General features: G+C 42.7%; 1 protein-coding gene across 1 annotated transcript; it reads left to right on the top strand.

The window, feature by feature from the left end:
• The first annotated feature begins 569 nt into the window (after nucleotides 1-569).
• On the top strand, nucleotides 570-12,679 carry POMP (proteasome maturation protein). The gene is made up of 6 exons (XM_035116003.1): nucleotides 570-703; nucleotides 4,551-4,648; nucleotides 7,908-7,968; nucleotides 10,303-10,404; nucleotides 11,250-11,343; nucleotides 12,164-12,679. The coding sequence occupies exons 1-6, from the start codon at nucleotides 701-703 to the stop codon at nucleotides 12,229-12,231; spliced, it is 426 nt and encodes a 141-aa protein (XP_034971894.1). The 5' UTR covers nucleotides 570-700; the 3' UTR covers nucleotides 12,232-12,679.
• The last annotated feature ends 6,132 nt before the right edge of the window (nucleotides 12,680-18,811 follow it).

Below are 18,811 nucleotides of genomic sequence, written 5' to 3'. Positions count from 1 at the left end.
TCCGGCCCCCCACAAGGTCTGAGGGACAGTGGACTGGCCCCCTGCTGAAAAAGTTTGCTGACCCCTGAATTAAAGCAAGCAAGCCAGACCGCGTTAACTTAAGCAGCCACTTACAAAGCGCAGCTGAACCCTTTCTGAAGGTTGCACTGAGGTATTTTTTTGTCCGAGTTTGGACTGGCGCCAACACGTTATTTTCAGGTACCTTGCAGGGCTATAACGCTTTCTTGATCGCTTAGGCGTTTTTAAAGGACTAGTCTGTTACTCGTCCCTGAACCGCTGCTTTTGTTTTTCAGCTTAAAAAAAGAATCCTTGTTTTACGATGCCTCACACTTTGCCTTTATTGCGTTTTACTCGAGTTCTGCTGCCGCACTCCGTCCAGGGGCGCTTCAGACGGTTTTATTGTTATTTTCAGCTAGGGACGTTTTGAACCTTTGACGGTGAGGCAAAAGCTGCGGGCGAAAGAGGGAAAACGCCGCGCGCCGCTCCCTTCACGCTCCCTCGACACGACGCCGAGAGGCGGGAGCCGCCCTCTCTTTCGGCCGCAGGGCAAGCAGTTACCTCGTCGGCCCTCGCTAGTTCCCGCCCGCCTTTAACAACTTCTCGCGAGAGCCATCCCGTGCGCACGCACGCGCGCGCGCGCGACGTCACTGCCCTCGCTCGTAGCTGGCGGAAGGAAGAGAGAGCGGGTGACGGTGCAAAGATGGTAAGCGGCATTCAGTCAAAGAACGTGGTCGTGGGGCCGGGTCACCCTGGGGGCGTCAGGCGAACTGGCGCCACCATAGCCGGGGGGGGGAGTCCCGGGGGGGGGTCCTCCCTCTATCTCTCTCCGCCTCACGAACATAGGAAGCTGCCTTAATGCCGAGTCAGACCCGTTGGTCCACCTAGCTCGGTATTGTCCGCACTGACTGGCAGCGGCTCCAAGGCATTTCAGGCTACGGTACCTCCTAGGCCCACCTGGAAGTGCCGGGGACTGAACTCGGAGCTTTCTGCGTGCGGAGGGGGTGCCCTCCTCACCCAGCTACGACCCTCCCTCTCGAGTCACGGCGGGGCTGAGGCGGGCCTTGGGGATCCTAATGAGAGATGCTCCTCCCCCCCCTCCCGCGCACACTTCGCATTGAAGCCCCCTCTCTTTCCCTCCCGACATGCGTTGTCTGAAAGGGGTTTCCGCCTGCCGAATTCCCCGGGCGTCCAGACGTGTCCATGTCTTCACCGTGAAGAGGGGAGCTGGGAATTCATGGCCTGGACGCTGCTATAAGTGGATGTGCCAGTGCCGGATTTACAGTACCTGTAAACTAAACAAGCTATAGCTTAGGACCCCACTCTCTTGGGGACCCTCCAAAAAAAAAAAGGAAAACAACAACAACTGGAATGTACATTTCCAAAATATAAAAAACAAAGTAAAATAAAACCTACATAAAGCAAGTGTTTTGTGTTGTGTAGGCTCCTATGATGTAAGTAGTGGGTTCCGGATATAGCATATATTCAACACAAAAAAAACGACCGCTTGTTGTTGACAAAGGACAGCTGGACATATAAAGGGCCCCATTACCTTCAGTAGCTAAGGGTGTCGTCAAACCTAAATCCGGCCCTGGATGTGCCCTTTGAGATTTATTTATTTTTTAAAAATTTGTTCCAGTTTCTGTTTTGCTTCACTTCGTCCAGATTTCCCTTTTTATCACAGTTACCCAGGAATCTCACTACAGTATTTGTATTTACTGGAGTAATGCTCTTGAGTAGGATTGTAGCCTTTTTCTTTATGTGTGGGCCGGGGGGGGGGGGGCTTTAATACATAAATGTAGCTGGTGAAACTTCCCACCCAGTCACTCCATGCCAAGAAAGCCTAACCTGCTAAATTTCTGTATGGTTTTTCCTGAGATGGAGATAAGAGGTGTAAATTTTTTCTTCACTAGTCATATTTCTGCATGGTAGACTTTTGTCAAAAGCATGGAGGAAGAAAAAAGATCAGCTGGTGGCAGATACATCTGGCATCCTCCTTTGTATTCACCTTGAACTACAGGTGGTGAATTCTATACAATAGAGTACTGTATAGATACTGACTCTTATAGCACCAGGTTGTCATTGAGGTGTAGTGGAAAATATAACAAACATCCATATAATGTAAATTCATAGCAAGAAGTAATGGTAAATAAAACAGCCACAGGTAGAAACGTTCCAATTAAAGATAAAAAGGAATTGCGTTGTGGGGTAACTGTTATCATACACAAGTTGTTTCTTGGGTTCACCATTGGTATAATGGGTAGAAAGAGTTGTCACAATTGATGTAGAACATACAGGGCTGAAATGCACTGTCTACACCTGGCTTCATCATAACTTAAGGGATGGTGTAATATTTTTTAGGGGGGGAAATTAACCCACTCTAGAGCAACAAAATACATTTCCTCTGTTATGGGCCTACTCTTCATTTGCCAATGTTGCTGGGTCACTGTATACTGGCCATTCCCAAAGATTTTGAAGGCTTACTTTGCAAACATCTCACTTCCACAGGGAAGCAATAGAACAGTTGTGTCAGTGTCACTGTCGGAGGGATTTCCTGCAGTTCAGTCCTTTTATTTACTTAATCTATCCAATTTCAGACTCTGTGCTGTAATAATTCAGCTCGATTTTAATTTATGCACTTCAAATATTTGCAAAATGGAGGTGTATGTTTGTGTAAAGGAAGCGCCTGGAGATTCCAGTCAGGATTGTGTGGTGCAAAAAAGTATACAGACTGATTGCAAGAGACACAAACAATGTACAACTAAAATAAACAAGAAAAGCTGATGGTGGGAAAGGAAACAGAAATGCTGCTTATACTTGCTGGAATCCTGACTTCTAGTCCAGTCTCCTGTCTGGTAGCCCATATTGCGTCAGTTTGTATGTCAGTTCATAAATCAGTCTGTTATGTATCCCCTCACCTTTTTTTGTGGACTTTTTTCCTGGTTTTTGTCTATTGCGGTGTGTTATTAATAGTAAATAACTGCTCACAACTGTATGTAAAGTTCCAAAAATGTGTAGTCTGATCTCTTTCATAGAGAAGAAATTGATATGCTGGACAGAACAATGGAGAAAAATAGTGTTCTCTCTGTGTTACAAATATTAACTAAGCTGATTTTAGGCCCACTATTTATGTTGCTTTATTTTTCTTATCTCTGCAGAATTAACATTGTAATATGTTTATTTCTTAAGCACGTTCTTGAAATCAAGGCAAGCAGAGTACCCAATATAAAAGGCCTGACAGTGCTCACTTTTCTCATCCCACCTGCTTTGTACAATTGATGGAAGAACGCCTTTTTCTAAACCACGTGGGCAGACTGGCACCTGGGGATTAATAGGAAAGTGCTTACATTTTCATTAGCGACTGTCTGGTTGACCTAGGCTTGCCATATTAGAATTGCTTTTGGAGAGTTTGGTCAGAAGACCACTTCAAGAGCATCAGAGTGAGATTTAGAACACGAAGAACAAAGCAGTGTTCAGCAATTAGAATACCTACATGCAAGACACCTGAGAGATTGTATTTGGGTTTAAACTCTTTTACATACCATGAGCAGCAAGTAAGTGTTATTGGGAACCACCATGATGAATCCATTTATGGACAGTTTGAAAATAAATCACAGTGGATTATAATAGTAATAATTTTATTATTTATGTCCCGCCCATCTGGCTGGGTATATTCCCCAAACTGAAATTTGTGTCCATATTTGGTAGATGAAGTAAGTTTGGGAGTCGACACACATGTTTTGCTGTATTTTCTACAGAACTTGTCTGCCTTCTAAAGTAGCCTAAATTTTGATTGGTGTGATATAATTAACAAAGTTACTAAATTAGACCCCTTGGGTGGGATTCATCTAAGAAGCCCCGTGCAAGGTCTTCTGCTTGCGCAGAGGGATTTCGCCTCTCTCTCTCCATGCCCCCTAGAATTGGCTCTGGGAGAGTTGGGAGTGTTAGATCTCTTACTCTCGAGTAGGACCCTGACAGAGACACATGCCCGACTGGCTTGTTCCCTCCCTCCTGGTCGATTGTTCGGGAGCTTCAAAATCTTTCCTCAGCCTGAACATCACAGCGACTGATGCCAGCTGACATCAGCACACTTACAGATCCGCAGAGTTTGTGCAATCGCGTAACAGACCTCAGCATCTTGGCTAATCTACTTTTATTTACATATAAACACACATGGAGCACTGCAACATGGCTCCCGCATCAGGCAGCAAAGAGAAAGAGCAAAGGACAATAGTCCCACTTCAGGAAACACAGTAACACAAACATCCTGTCTTCGTCACTTCCCACTGTGGAATGAAAACATATACTATCATGTGATAGACAACAATCCCATGAATGCAGACACGGTGAATGAAGCTTCAACAGGGAGCACCCCCCAAAACAGTGAGGTTGGGAATCATTCTGTCCAGCAAGCTGAAACGCTTGCACAGACAGAACATTTATAGTAGCGCAAAATTGAATTCCACCCCTTGAAAACAAATGTAACTAGCAGTACTCATTTTGAAAGCATTCTTGAGTTGTACATTCCTAATAGTAACTTATCTCTGTTTCAGAATACCAGAGCGTTTGGATCTCAGCTGAAGGACTGTATTCCAGTTTCTGATTTTTCAGCTGCTGGAGCATTTGAAAGCTGTGATGTGATAAATAGAGGGTAAGCACTAGAAAGCCATTGAAATACATAGGTGAATTCCTTATGTGCCCTGATGACGGAGATCCAAAGTGTGTTTGAAATTGTTTTTCTCTGCCTCCTGGATGAATTGTGTTCTTGGTCTGCTTTTCTTCAAGTGGGTTGTGTAGAGGTGGCTTGGTCAAGACTGTTGAGAGGAGAGAGGAAAAAGAAGCTCTCACTTCCCCACTCACAAATGAATCCCATAAATCTGCAGCAGTGCTTACCTGGGAAGGTGGTGAGCCCCAAATATGCCACCTCCACCCCTTCTATCCATCTTGGATGAAGGACCCCACGCTGCACCTCTGACTTCAAAAGGAAAGGGAGCTCATCTCTCCCACATGGGCTGGGCAGTTCCTTAGTTACAAAACATTTGTTTACTAAATATTTGCGTGAGGTGATCTTCCAAAGTTACACCCAGTTATTTGTCTTCATAAATTTATTGACAGCAGGAGCCTTAAATATAGATTCTTTCCACAGAATTGTGGAACTAAAACTGGATCCATCCAAGATTTTGTGTCCGTCTCCAGAGCGCTTCCTGCTTGCATGAAGTGGAGGAGCCAGTTCAGCCTCTTGAACTGGGTGGAAAGCTCTTTGCCTTCCTTCCTCCAGGAGCAGACAGAACTGCAGTTTCCCAGCAGCCTGTTTCATGGAATGGACCACGCGAATGTCAGGGCTCCTACATAGTGGGAACAGGGTGAACTTGGTTTGGCCTAGTTTGAAGGTGGGATTTACAAGTTGATCCCATTCCCCTGAGACTTTGGCCAGAATCATTTTTATAGGTTGGGCTTGACAAGAAGAGAACTCTCTTCTGTCGAAACAGACCAGTGGCAGCATTATACATGCAGCGCTTCTGCATATATGTAGGCAATCATTCCACTATATACGTGGGCAAGGCATTAGGACTAGTTAAAATAAACTACAGTATAGCTCTTTCTTTGAGATGTCTCGTGAAATGACAGCCAACATGTTGAGCTGTATATTTGTTATCAAATGTAATTGATAGGATGCACAATAATGTCCTAAGTAATCTTTCTTTACATTGTCCCTGTGATTACCTCACATGTGGCATTAAACAAATCTGAATTTATATATTTAAACTTGCAATACTCCATACAGTTTTGGCAATTTAAAATTTATACCCTGCACAGTTTCTCTGAGCTATTATCTCATTTATGTAATGGATCATTTGCAGCCACAGAAAGAATACAGGCAGAAGAAGGCTGTCGTTTCTGCTATCTGCATCCAGGGAGCTCATTCCTGATTATCTGTTAAATAAACCTTGCTCTGCTCCCCTGTATGTTGTAGATATTTTAAGAACCTTCTCTGGGGACACCACTTGTTTACACTGGACTTTCGTCAGGCTTGTTGGACATCACCAAAACACCATGTGAGCAGCGTGCATGCTTTCGTGGTGACACTGCAGAGTAAACTCTACAGTGGTGATCAAGTTTTATTTCAGAAAAAATTGTCCGCTATGGTTTATTGCTTTTAATGAAAATATGCTGTGCCTTTCTAACTCAAGGGACATTCCAGAGTTGTCATAAAGATACACAGACAAATAAGACCACCTGAAAAACAGATAAAGCATTAAAATAGGAGTCAGGAAAAAATACAAAAGCGGGTGATCTTCTCGTGGATAAGTTTCAAGGTCCTTGCACAATGCTGCAACAGTTTCTTATTGAACTATTCAGTTTCCCCTGTAATGTCATCTCAGGATATTTCTGAGCAGAAGATCCATTATGTATTTTTTTCCTTAAGATGCCAAAGCGGACTTCGAATGCATGATGAATTCTAAGTCCTTGGATGGGTATATGGGTATATTAAATGTAAATCTGATCATAAAAAGGCTGCTTACCCTTGTAAATTTTCTATTTTTCCTGTGAGATGTGAATTTCAATTTGCAATTAAACTTACACAATATCTGACCAGTAACTTATTCAGTAGGGCAATAAATAACTATCTGTGTAATGCATATTATTTCTGAGCATTTTAGGTTGTTTTTCTCCTGTTTTTACACTTGTTCAATGTTTTTAAGTCACGTTGACTTCCTCTTTCTTGGAAAAAAGCAACCAAATAATATATGAATAAAGCCAGATCAAAGATGAATTGGGCTTAATCAAAGTGTAGTATATTCTGTATTGCCCTATATACAATTAACTTAGAGAAAGATTCTTATTCATTACAGAATTTTCTAGGTGCTCAATCAGAAGATTTTAAAATCAGATGGTTGCTAGCCATTATGGACAGGTTTGTTACATATCAAATAGCTTCAAATGGACTAGTTTTTGACTCAGAACAGTGTCAACTACCAGAGGGTTTTTTTTTTTAAAAAAAACACAACTAAGTGAACTGTACTGTTTTAAGCTTCAGTAATTTGCATTTCTGAAAATGTAAATGCTCATCTTACTCTGGGTTTGTTCTATTATTATTATTTTTGTAATTTATATTGTTCCGGCTCAGATCCCTGAAAAAAATGCAAAGATCATGGCTGAGGATGACATATAGTTGTACTCAGGTTGAGTGTGGTGACTATTCATTTTGTTTTGCCTATAAAATAATAAAGGTAAAAACTTTTTTAATACATTAAACTAAAGCCAAAGTTGACAACAGCTGCACACGAACTGAACCAGACCCTATGATCATCACCTTCTTCATGTGCCCCCTACATGAGAGGTCCAGAGGGTGGAAAAGTGATAACAGGCCTTTTCTGTGGTGGCTCGCCATTTGTTGAAAGCTCTCCCTGAAAGAGGCTCGCCTGGCACCTTCATTGCATATATTTAGGTGCCAGGCAAAAATCTTTCTGGCCTTTTAAATGTGTTTATTGGATGTGGGGTGCTACTGGTTTGTTTTTGTTTTTATTATGTATTTTATTACTTATTTTGTGTCTCATTTTGTATCTTTATATTTTGAGCTGCCCAGCAAGCCTTGAATCAAGGGTGGTATACAAATTAAATAAATAAAAAATAATAGTAAGTCCCACTGTAGATGGGTAGACTCACTTCCAAGAGAATATGCAAACGGGCATTAGACTTTACGGTATTTGTTTCCTGCACACACATTGCTAGTATCATTAATTCCACCCTACTAAAGAAGAGAAAATAGTTCTTTTATGTATTCTGTGCCATTAATTCCAGACTTTAGAGCCACAAAACTATTACCTGGAATTGCTATCCAAAATATTTTGTGAATGATGCTCTTGAGATAAAAGTTGCAGTACTAATACTGTACATTGTTTTTATAGCTTTACAAATGTGAAGAGTGAACTTTTCCCTGTTCATCCTTTGGAACTATCAGAGAAAAATGTAAGTACACTTCATCTTTTCAGACAGTGGACTGTTAAACAGCGCAAGTGGTATACAGTGGCACCATATCTTATGCCGGGGTAATGTGTATATGTAGGGTTGCCAGACTCAATAGTGGACAGGACTTCTGTGCCTTTAATTGCCCTGCTGTCTTTTGAGTCTGGAAACCTTAAAGAGAAACCAGCAGACCCTTTGCTTGGAAATTAAACAAAGGGTCTGCTGGTTTCTCTTTAAGGTTTCCAGACTCAAAAGAGAGCAGGGCAATTAAAGGCAGCACTGAAGTCCTGTCCACTATTGAGTCTGGCAACCCTATGTATATGTGAAAACCTTGTGGAGCCAAAATTGTGTTGCCATTGGATTTGCCCCACAGCTAGCCGTTGAGGGTAAGGTAGCTGGTGAGGGGAAGAGAAAGAGAGGACTCCTGTCAGAGCACTAAGTGGGCCTTGCCTGGGAAACAAGGACGAGAGCTTAAACTCTTTCTGTGCTGAATCTGCTTGGAGTTACTTGGTGGAAAAACAGCTCAATAAACTCTTGGCCTTGCATCTCAGGCAAGGCCTGCTTGGTGCACTGGCTCTGGGAATGTTAGGGATGCCCTCATGGGACAGTCCAACTTCCTCTGAGATTTCACAAGAGCATCCCTTTATTGCCCATGTATAGTTAAAATCATGCAAGTTAAATATGTGTATGACGTGGCCATACTATACACTTTTTTCAGTTAACAGTGGATAGAAAACTGTTAATTTTACAGGGCAGATACTTTTCTAACACTTGGCACCAGCTGTGTTTTGGGGGCAAAACTGAAACCTAAGGCTGCGCTCCCAAAGCTACTTTCATAGGAGTAAGCCCAGTTGGGATTGGTGGGACCTCTTATTAATGTATGGGATTGTATTTTCAGTTGGCGGTCTTGTCTTCCCTATCGGAAAGCTTTCAACCCATCTTGAAGGGGCAGAGCCAAGCTGATTGAACAGTGCATGATGAGCAGTACAGAAGGGTGGCATTGGAGGTGGCACAGAAATTATGTGGTTATTGTAGTTCATAAATTGATGCATATTAACAGAGGGTCTTGAAAAGAGATTTGAAGGTGGAAAAGAAATGCATGTTCGCAGCATAAGGAGCAAAATGTTAGCAGCCGCAATGATGAATGTGGGAGAGCCATTGGGGTTGATAAGTGACTCAATAAGGAAAGGAAGAAAGGAAAGTTGAAACAGGGAGATGTCATGAGGCAGAAGCATAGAGGCTTTCTGCCTTTATCATCAAATTCCTGCAAAGGCTCAAACATGCATGAATATTTTCTTCTTGTTTACATACTCTGTTCAGCAGTGGAGCCTGGAAGAAGCAAAAGAATTTTTTGAAATGGTTTTACTTACCACCCTTTTTGTCAGTCTAACTCAGGCATCCCCAAACTTTGGCCCTCCAGATGTTTTGGACTACAATTCACATCATCCCTGACCACTGGTCCTGTTAGCTAGGGATCATGGGAATTGTAGGCCAAAACATCTGGAGGGCCGCAGTTTGGGGATGCCTGGTCTAACTTATGGTGCGTTGTTAGGTCACATGACTAAGCTTAATGGAGTTCAGAATACGGGTCAGTCTCCTCCTTCCCCATCCCGCCATTTCCCAGGAACAGCCCCTTTTCAGGACTTACTTCAGCCTCAGGTGGGATAGAGAATTTAGGCCAGCATATCTCCAGCTGAGCCAGGATGAGTCAGACCTGCTCATTCAAAACTCCTCTCATTTCATTGGATCAGACATCCCCAAACTGTGACCCTCCAGATGTTTTGGCCTACAACTCCCATGACCCTAGCTAACAGGACCAGTGGTCGGGGAAGATGGGAATTGTAGTCCAAAACATCTGGAGGGCCAAAGTTTGGGGATGCCTGCATTGGATCTTGTGTTTGGAATGCTCCCACAATGGGCTTGGATAGTCAGATGGATGGATCACTCAAGCACCTATAAGATGGCAAAGAAACACACCTCTTCCTCTCTCTCACATCCTTCTGTACTTAGTCGGATGTTGGCATTCCTTCAGTACTGAAAGTAATTTATTTAACATTAACCCAAATGGGATTTGGGTTATTTGGCAGTATTTTACTTTCACCACGAGGTGGAGTCAAATGTACTCCGCTTGCCAGAAACAGCATGTTGTGATGGATTGATAAAGGCGCATATAAATTCCAGCTGGGGGTTGGTATTTTCTTTAAGTGAGTGGAAGTATTTAAAGTAAGCTAGGAAAATACATTTATGTGAAGCATTACAAACATTTTTTAACAAGGGAAGTCACATTTCGCTAATTGTTCTAGAACTCAAGTATATTCTTAACACTTTGTTTTGTAGTTTTCATTGAATCAAGATAAGATGAATTTTTCTACTCTGAGAAATATTCAAGGGCTGCATGCACCGCTGAAGCTGCAAATGGAATTCAAAGCAGTGAAGCAGGTATGCTTTTTCATTTGTTTTCAGTAATTTGTTTTGCCCAGCATAATGTTTTAAAAGCACATGATAAAATAGCATTAGCTTCTTACTGGTTTGAATGATTAATACTTAAAACCACTGTAACGTCAGTGATTCGTTTGAACTGAGAAAGCCCAGGAGTTGAACCTTTTGAACCTGGGGGAATGGAGATACAGGGAAAGATCTTGAGTCATTTTCTTCAGAATCATCTTGTCATGTAGGACTGTACCCTGTTTAAATTAATCTTGCATCACAATCCTGTGTATGTTTACTTGGATGTAAGCCCCAGGGAATTCAAAGAGGCCTATTTTCAGGTAAGAACACATAGGATTGCATCACTAGTTAATTAACCGTATCAATTTATTCAATTAAGTCTACATAAATAGGTATATAAAATAGCACCATTGAACTCAATAGGTCTCTTTTCTCTGTAGACACATATCATAAGATTGCAGTAATAATCAAGCATGGCTTCATGTTGCAGCTTGGATAGCTCAGCTGGTTAGACCGTGGTGCTGATAATACCAGTGTTGTGGGTTTGATCCCCGTATGGGACAACTGCATATTCCTGCATTGCGGGGGGTTGGACTGGATCAGGCATCCCCAAACTTTGGCCCTCCAGATGTTTTGGACTACAATTCCCATCTTCCCCGACCACTGGTCCTGTTAGCTAGGGATCATGGGAGTTGTAGGCCAAAACATCTGGAGGGCCGCAGTTTGGGGATGTCTGGACTAAATGATCCTCAAGATCCCTTTATTTGGGTAGTTAATACACCTGGACAGTTTATTTGTTGAACGAAATCTCCCTGACTAACTGTTGTACTTTATAGGCCCAGCGTCTTCCTTTCCTTAATAGTTCTAACTTGTCCCTGGATATCTTGAAAGGCAACTATGACTGCATTGGTTTTGAGGATATTCTAAACGGTAAGGAAAATTCCAAAAAAATGGGAGAAATCTAGTATTTTAAAGCTGCCGGGGGGGGGGGGTGGATTATAAAGATCACAAGACATCTCTAAACCTCAGGCCCTGTTCAAAGGTTGCTGCACCAATATGAAAACCACTTTTCACATGCTGGGGTCCCGCTGTGTAACTATGTGCTACACATGACTATTGCAGCTGTGTTACTGGGAAACAACTGTAATTTTTTTGTGCATTTATGTCCCACCATACTTTTTTCATGGAATTCCAAGATTACATATATGTGGCTTCCAATCTAAGCATTAAGCAGACCCAGACCTACTTAGCTTCAGCAATATGGTGGCCTGATGTGCCTTCACACCTGGGATCCTCATGACCTGCCTGTAGCCTTCCCATAGGTAGCAGTGTCTGGTTGGTTGCTGTGAGGAAATGGGAGACACTCAATAGGCCTTTCATCTGATACAGCAGGGGGCTTTTCTTACAAGGGTGGGCCCAAGCAAGTGCCTATGCCTATGCAGAATTTAAAGAGCAGAGACAACTTGTTTTCAGGAGTACAATCCACTGCTGATTAAAGGTTCAATTAGAATCTATCACCTGTTGCCCAGGGAGAAAACACTGGCCTCTTTCCAAGCACTCTTTCCCAACCATCCTACGTGAAGAGTTAATTAGAGCTGTGCTGATCTGTTTTCAGTCAGTGTGGGGTGCAGGGGGTTGAGTGGAGCAAATAACGAGCTTTCTGCTACACTTAGTTAAAAGTTGTATCTTGCATGATGATACTTGTTCTTTCAAAGTTGTAGATTACTAAAATATTAAACCTGTTTTCCAGACCCGGCACAGAGTGAAGTGATGGGCGATCCTCATCTGTTGGTTGAACACAAACTTGGTTTATTATAATGCACGCATACTCCATCCTTCTGTTCGTGAAAATGTTTCTTACCCATGTCCCTGTAGGTTCAAGTAAACCATATTAATCAATAGCCATACAGCGCTTGTTTTGATAAACACAATCTCTCACCTACCTTGATAAAAATGCACATTAAATGCTTAAATATATTACTTTTGTTCTGTGTTTACTGTCAGTACAAATGTCTTGTAATTGGGTATTTTTAAAAAATCGGGAAATACATCTCATTTCAGGGCAATTACTGTTTCATGTCTGCAACTGTGGAACTGTAGACATTAAAAAGTCTATAGAAAAAGGACATTTTAGATGGAATGTTCTTGTAAAAGAACCTTTTGCCGTATATAACCCAGGTATTTGCTGTTTAATCTTTCTTTCCTTGTGCTTGATGACTTGACATGCCATCTTTTAAAAACAATGAATAAAATTTTCTAGAAATGCTGTGACTTTTCAAAATATTTAGTCCTATCTACGAAGTTCCTTGCCTCCAGCAGCACCTGCTTCCATTACTGAGCCATTCCCTTTCACCTTAGCATAGATCTGTTTACTCTGTTCACAACCAGAATTTACACTGGCATAACTAGCTGGGATCCTCTATTTCCAACACCACTGCCCTGGCACCCTTCACAGGTGGCACCCTTCCTTACTCATGTAGAGAACACACAGGTCAACATACAGTGTTGACATCAATGTTGAGGTGCTGTCCTTTAGTCCTTATGCGCACAATAGGCAAGCAAGCTGCCAGGCAAACCAATTAGCATCAGTCTCAGTGTGCTCCATTACAAAACAGCTGTAGCTTAGTGGTAGAACATTTGTTTTGCATGCAGAAAGTGCCTGGTTCAGTCCCTGCCATCTCCAGGCAGAGATGGGAGAGAGCCACTGACAGACACTGTAGGCAGCTTCCTTCCTCTCCCTTAATTCCAGTGCCCAACAAAGTGGTGTTACTGGTTATACTTCTAAAGCAGCAACTGGTGTTTGTTGCAGGACCTTTGTTGTTTCCACTGCATCTTGCTTATAACGTGCCCATTTATCAAGTCTTCCCCATTTTTCCTAGGAGTCTGATTCATATGTGGTGTGCCTAGAGTATTGGATTAGAATTTTGAAGCCAGATTTGATCCCCGTTCAACCACCACATTCACTTAAGTCAGTCATTCTGCTCTCAGCCTAACCTCCCTTCAATAGAAAAGGTGGGTACTGTACTGGGTGTGCCAACTTTGCCTCCTTGGAGGAAATGTAGTAATATACCAGCTAACAGTCCTATACCCAATCAGTCAGTGGTTGCCCTAGAGCAGAGCTTTTCAAAATCTTGTTTCCTGACACGTTAGTGTGTTGGCTGCAGTATGCAGGTGCGTCGTGCAAATGCTCCCCATGCTCCTCCTGGGGCCGGAAAAGGGTTAGTTTAACCTTTGGTTTGCTAGTAAAACTGAATTCCTGTCTCATGAAGTGATGCACATTTAACAAGTTTGGAAAGCTGCCCCTAGAGCAGGGTCCCCAAACTAAGGCCCGGGGGCCAGATGCGGCCCAATCGCCTTGTAAATCCGGCCCGTGGACGATCTGGGAATCAGCATGTTTTTACATGAGTAGAATGTGTCCTGTTATTTAAAATGCATTTCTGGGTTATCTGTGGGGCATAGGAATTCATTTCCCCCCAAAAAAATATAGTCTGGCCCCCCACAAGGTCTGAGGGACAGTGGACCGGCCCCCCACTGAAAAAGTTTGCTGACCCCTGGGCACCCCCAAACTTCAGCCCTCCAGATGTTTTGGACTACAATTCCCACCTTCCCCGGCCACTGGTCCTGTTAGCTAGGGATCATGGGAGTTGTAGGCCAAAACATCTGGAGGGCCGCAGTTTGGGGATGCCTGCCCTAGAGCATGCTGCTCTGCGTGGCGATCCTATTTAGGAAGAAGGTTGAGCAAGTAAGGGGTTAAGTTTTGGAACGTTAGAACCCTCAGGGGCAGGTTCCGTTATGGTATAAAAAACCCTCCCTAGTGGCAGTTAGGGCTGTTGGAATTGGGGAAATTGTGGGAGGGAGGTGGAGGTATCAGTTAGAGAGAGAGAGAGCTGTGGAAGATTAGCCAGAGAGCTAGGTGGATTATTGGTGGGAAGGAACAGACAGGATAGCAGATCAATGTGAAACTTGTGTTGTTTAATTAGAGGTTTTAGCGGTACAGGCTGGTAAATAATTTATCGGATATAGGCCGGTATAGGCTAACAGTTATAAGTTTATTTACGATATTATTCATTCAGTAACCACATGCTTCTGTACAAACAAATAAACCAAACTTGTTTCTTAAAGAACATCCTGGTCTGTGTTATCTAAAGATAGTAGCAAGTATCCAGTGTCATTGGTGCAGTATCAATCGATCGTAAAACATCCAGTGGTGCTGTACAGCTCCAGGCAGGACCGTGACACTCTGTAATAACCACATTCCCTCATCCTAAAGCTGTAATAATCAAGGGTGGTTGTAAGGAAACCTTGGGACCAATTTGTTTTGCCCAGCATAATGTTGTAAAAGCACCTGATAAAATAGCATTAGCATCTTACTGATTTTAATGATAATGTACAGTAGGCTATGCAAGTCAGGTTTTCCCATAAACATCCACCCTCCATTTGGTTAAGCAAGAGGCATCCCAATTCAAGGATTCCCTCCTGTGAAACAAAAGCACTTGAGGCTGGTGTGGAGTTTCAATGACTGAGAAGAAAAGCCTAGAGGGGTGTGTGGCTGTATTCCTCCCTCAGGCCTGAGGATTGCCACCCACAATTCATGACTACCTTCTGTCCTTTTTGCTTAACACAGCTTCAAAGTTTGGTTTCACAGGAATAAATGTTCCTCATGGAGACAACTTTGCCTCGGTGAAGATGAATTCTTATCTTGGTTGGAAGCAATCAGTATGCATTCCTAAATACTTGTGATGCTTTTGGACTTATCCAGTTTTAGTGTTTGAGCTGGCAGATACTTGACGATCCTCTTGCTTCATGAACGTGCAACACGTTTTGTGGGGTAGCCCGCAGGAAAGATAAAAAAATTGAAAAGCTGTAGGATTTCATGTTCTTGAATTGCTTATTCATGACATGGAAATTAGATCTAGTAAATTTCTCTGACTTCTTTGCCCCCAGCCCCCCCTCTTTTAAAAGAATATCTCACTGCAGTGAGGGAACTTCTCTTGGATAAAATATTTCATTGTACACTGGGAAGTAAGAATTTTTTTTTGCCTCATATTAGCTTCATCTCAGGAAAAGTATACTGGAACTTGGGTGCTATTTAATTATTTAATTATTTACACCCCGCCCATCTGGCTGGGTTTCCCCAGCCACTCTGGGCAGCTTCCAACAAAATATTGAAATATATTAAACATTAAAAGCTTCCCTAAACAGGGCTGCTTTTGCAACACCCTTGCATTATGTCCTGTGGGCTAGTGATTGACAAAGCAAGAACATTTTAAAATGACAGCAGGGCTGTTGAGTCCATGAAAATGCACCTCCCATGCAAACGGTGTATCATGTAAAGGGTACTGATTAAGATAACTCAAGAAATAACCTGGTGGAAACCACAAGGCTTTTAGAGGTCTTGCTTTGACAAAGTGCATATTTGCTTCTTACAATTCTCACATCCTAAAATGCAGCTCAAAGTCAAATTCTGAATTAGTCAGATGCTTCCAGTTGAAAATTTAGTTGCATTATTTTTTTTACAATATACATTTTTAGAGTTTGCAAATTGATCCAGTTTTGATAAATTAGCTCCTGTGTTTTCCTGCTCATACAAGCAGTTTGTTCTTGATGCCAAGGTAATTCATTGCTTTTTACCAGAGAATCTCAAAGAGAAGGTAAAATACAATCAATAAAAAATGTAATAAACTTGTACAGTCATACCTCTAGATACAAATGTTGCGGGTTGCGTACAACACGGGTTACGAATGCGCCGAACCCGGAAGTAACAGAACGGGTTACTTCCAGGTTCGGCAATTCGTGCATGCACAGACATGCCAAATGATGTCATGCGCAGAAGCGCTGAATTGTGCGACGGGCATGCGCAGATTCGGCGCTTCAGGTTGAGTACTGCTCTGGTTGCGTACGGGGCTCTGGAACGGATCCCATTCGCATCCAGAGGTACCACTGTAATACCAAGAGTGTTCATAGCAATCAACCAACAACGAAAATATCCTTCCACATGCAACTGAAAGTTACACAATAAAAGCAAAGACCAGAAAATCCAACCATGAAGGCCCAAATTCCTGAGTTTTGGCAGCATGGGCACCAGGCAAACCTCTGGTACCCAAAGTAAATGAAAAATTACCAATCCCAGAACTCTCTAGCTCCTCTTTCTTACTCACCAGTAGGTTCCTGGGAATGCTTTTCCGCCTCTTGCTCTGGTTGGAAGATTAAAGCCCTTCTGAGCTTCTAATCATGTTACCTAATTGTTACAGCTTTTGTGCAGTCGAGAGGTGGCATGCTTCTGAATACCAGTTGCTGAAAGCTACCAGAGAGGAGAGTACTGTTGTACTCAGATCCTGCTTATGCCTGGTTGGTCACTGTGATGTTGTGCTAGATAGGCCACCAGCCTGTTCCAGCAGGCTGTTTGTTACTATGTTATGGTTCAGATTCACGGGACTAAAAGATTTTAGTAAAAACAACCAGCTTACAAGTTCAGGTTCAGTTGTAATCTTTGTACACAGCACCTGCATGTGATAAGAACACACTGGTCTGTCATATTCTAATGTGATCTTTGACCATAAACAAGTTGCTCTTTCCTTGTCCATTTCAAAACCAGACAACTAAATGTCATTCTTACTTGACTTCTGAGATGTAAATTCTAAAAATGGATTTAGGTAAAGGTAAAGGGGCCCCTGACCATCAGGTCCAGTCGTGTCCGACTCTGGGGTTGCGGCGCTCATCTCGCTCTATAGGCCGAGGGAGCCGGCGTTTGTCCACAGACAGCTTCCGGGTCATGTGGCCAGCATGACAAAGCTGATTCTGGCGAACCAGAGCAGCACACGGAAACGCCGTTTACCTTCCCGCCTGAGCGGTCCCTATTTATCTACTTGCACTTTGATGTGCTTTCGAACAGCTAGGTGGGCAGGAGCTGGGACTGAGCAACGGGAGCTCACCCGGTTGCAGGGATTCGAACCGCCGACCTTCTGATCAGCAAGCCCTAGACTCTGTGGTTTAACCCACAGCGCCACCTGGGTCCCTAAAAATGGATTTACTGGCATATAAATTAATGTATAATGTAATCATTTCCCTCTTAACCTAAACTGACTCATTTTTTAGATAAACGTGTTCTAGCATAAGCAGCTTGAATTGCCATGTTTCTTTCTAGTGACTGGATTGCACGTGAAATAATTGTTTTAAGAAGCACCGATACAGATGTCATTCAAAAAGGGTTTTATTTATCTCAATATTTTCATTCAATATACATTATACACACAAATAAAAGTCGGTCAAGGAAAGAAGTGCAAATATTGTCATGATTATTGCAAAACACACACTCCCAAGGCAGCTCAGTCTTAGAGCCAGAATCAGTGCAAAGATTAACTTGAGCAACCACTGTATAAAAACTTCCAGTTCCATAAAGTTTTGAGTGTCTGCACACTACTGATACAGATTGGTTTAAGGCTGCATTCTCGTGCACCTATACCTCTGAGTAAGTCTCACTGAAGTCAATGTGCCTCACTTCTGAGTAGACAAATATGCATAGGATTGCTAAATCATTTGGTAACCTTAGGAAATCTTGGGGGCTAGTTTTATGAAGGACAATACAGATCTGAACATGCTCAGCATACTTTTAATTCCCAAGATTCTTTGCAATAAGCTACTACAATTACACTAGTCTAAAAGCAATTGCTTGCTCTTACGCTCTTCCTTTTATAAATCCCCCCATAAGCACACATTTTCTGATCCTTAGCCAAATGATCAGTTCCTTCTCTAGATGTATTGGCAGTAGCCTCCTGCCAACCTCGTGCTTTCCAGATGTTTCAAGCTACAACTCCCCATCAGCCTCAGCCAGCATGGCTAGTGGTCAGGGATGATGGAAGCTGGAATACAAAGCACCTGGGGGCACCAGGTTGGAGAAGGCCATTTTAAAGTTACTCAGATAAGATACTTTCTTGTTCACTCTATGCGCTATCAGATCAAGATAACAGAACTTCTCATGAACTTTCACTTTTGAGTTCATGTGAAGCTAACTCCAGGCCCAAACTCCTTGGGTGGAGGGCTGCTTTTGCTAACAGCAGTACGACAACCTCTCACAAAAGGAGGAAAGTGAAAGTTCTCTGGTCAGTGAATAGCTATTGCCATTTCCCCCCAAGCAGCTATTAACTTTGACAAAGCAGCTTTGTCCTGAGTAATTAGTGCCAGAAGTTATTACAGAGCCTCTCTTAAGCCACAACAGTCAGCTTCAGTGCAATATCTCTCAAGCAAGCTTGCAGTCTTACTGCTGCTGGTTGGGAGAAAATGCAGTCCCTTCTTTTGTTCCATAGCTGTCTGTGGCAGCTTTCGCCAACCTGCTCTCCACATGTGCTGGAGCTGGGGATGAAGAGTTGTAGTCCAAAAACATCTACAGGACACCAAGTGG

Source organism: Zootoca vivipara, chromosome 4, assembly GCF_963506605.1.
Source record: "Zootoca vivipara chromosome 4, rZooViv1.1, whole genome shotgun sequence".
In the NCBI taxonomy this organism is placed as follows: Eukaryota; Metazoa; Chordata; class Lepidosauria; order Squamata; family Lacertidae; genus Zootoca; species Zootoca vivipara.
The sequence above is the reverse complement of the archived record's forward strand: the minus strand, read 5'-3'. Positions and strand labels throughout refer to the sequence as shown.

What these genes read in the sequence shown, in the direction of transcription:
- POMP (XM_035116003.1), top strand. An exon ending in TGGAACTATCAGAGAAAAAT is followed by an intron (nt 7,969 to 10,302) that starts GTAAGTACACTT and finishes TTTGTTTTGTAG; the next exon opens with TTTTCATTGAATCAAGATAA. An exon ending in AATTCAAAGCAGTGAAGCAG is followed by an intron (nt 10,405 to 11,249) that starts GTATGCTTTTTC and finishes TGTACTTTATAG; the next exon opens with GCCCAGCGTCTTCCTTTCCT.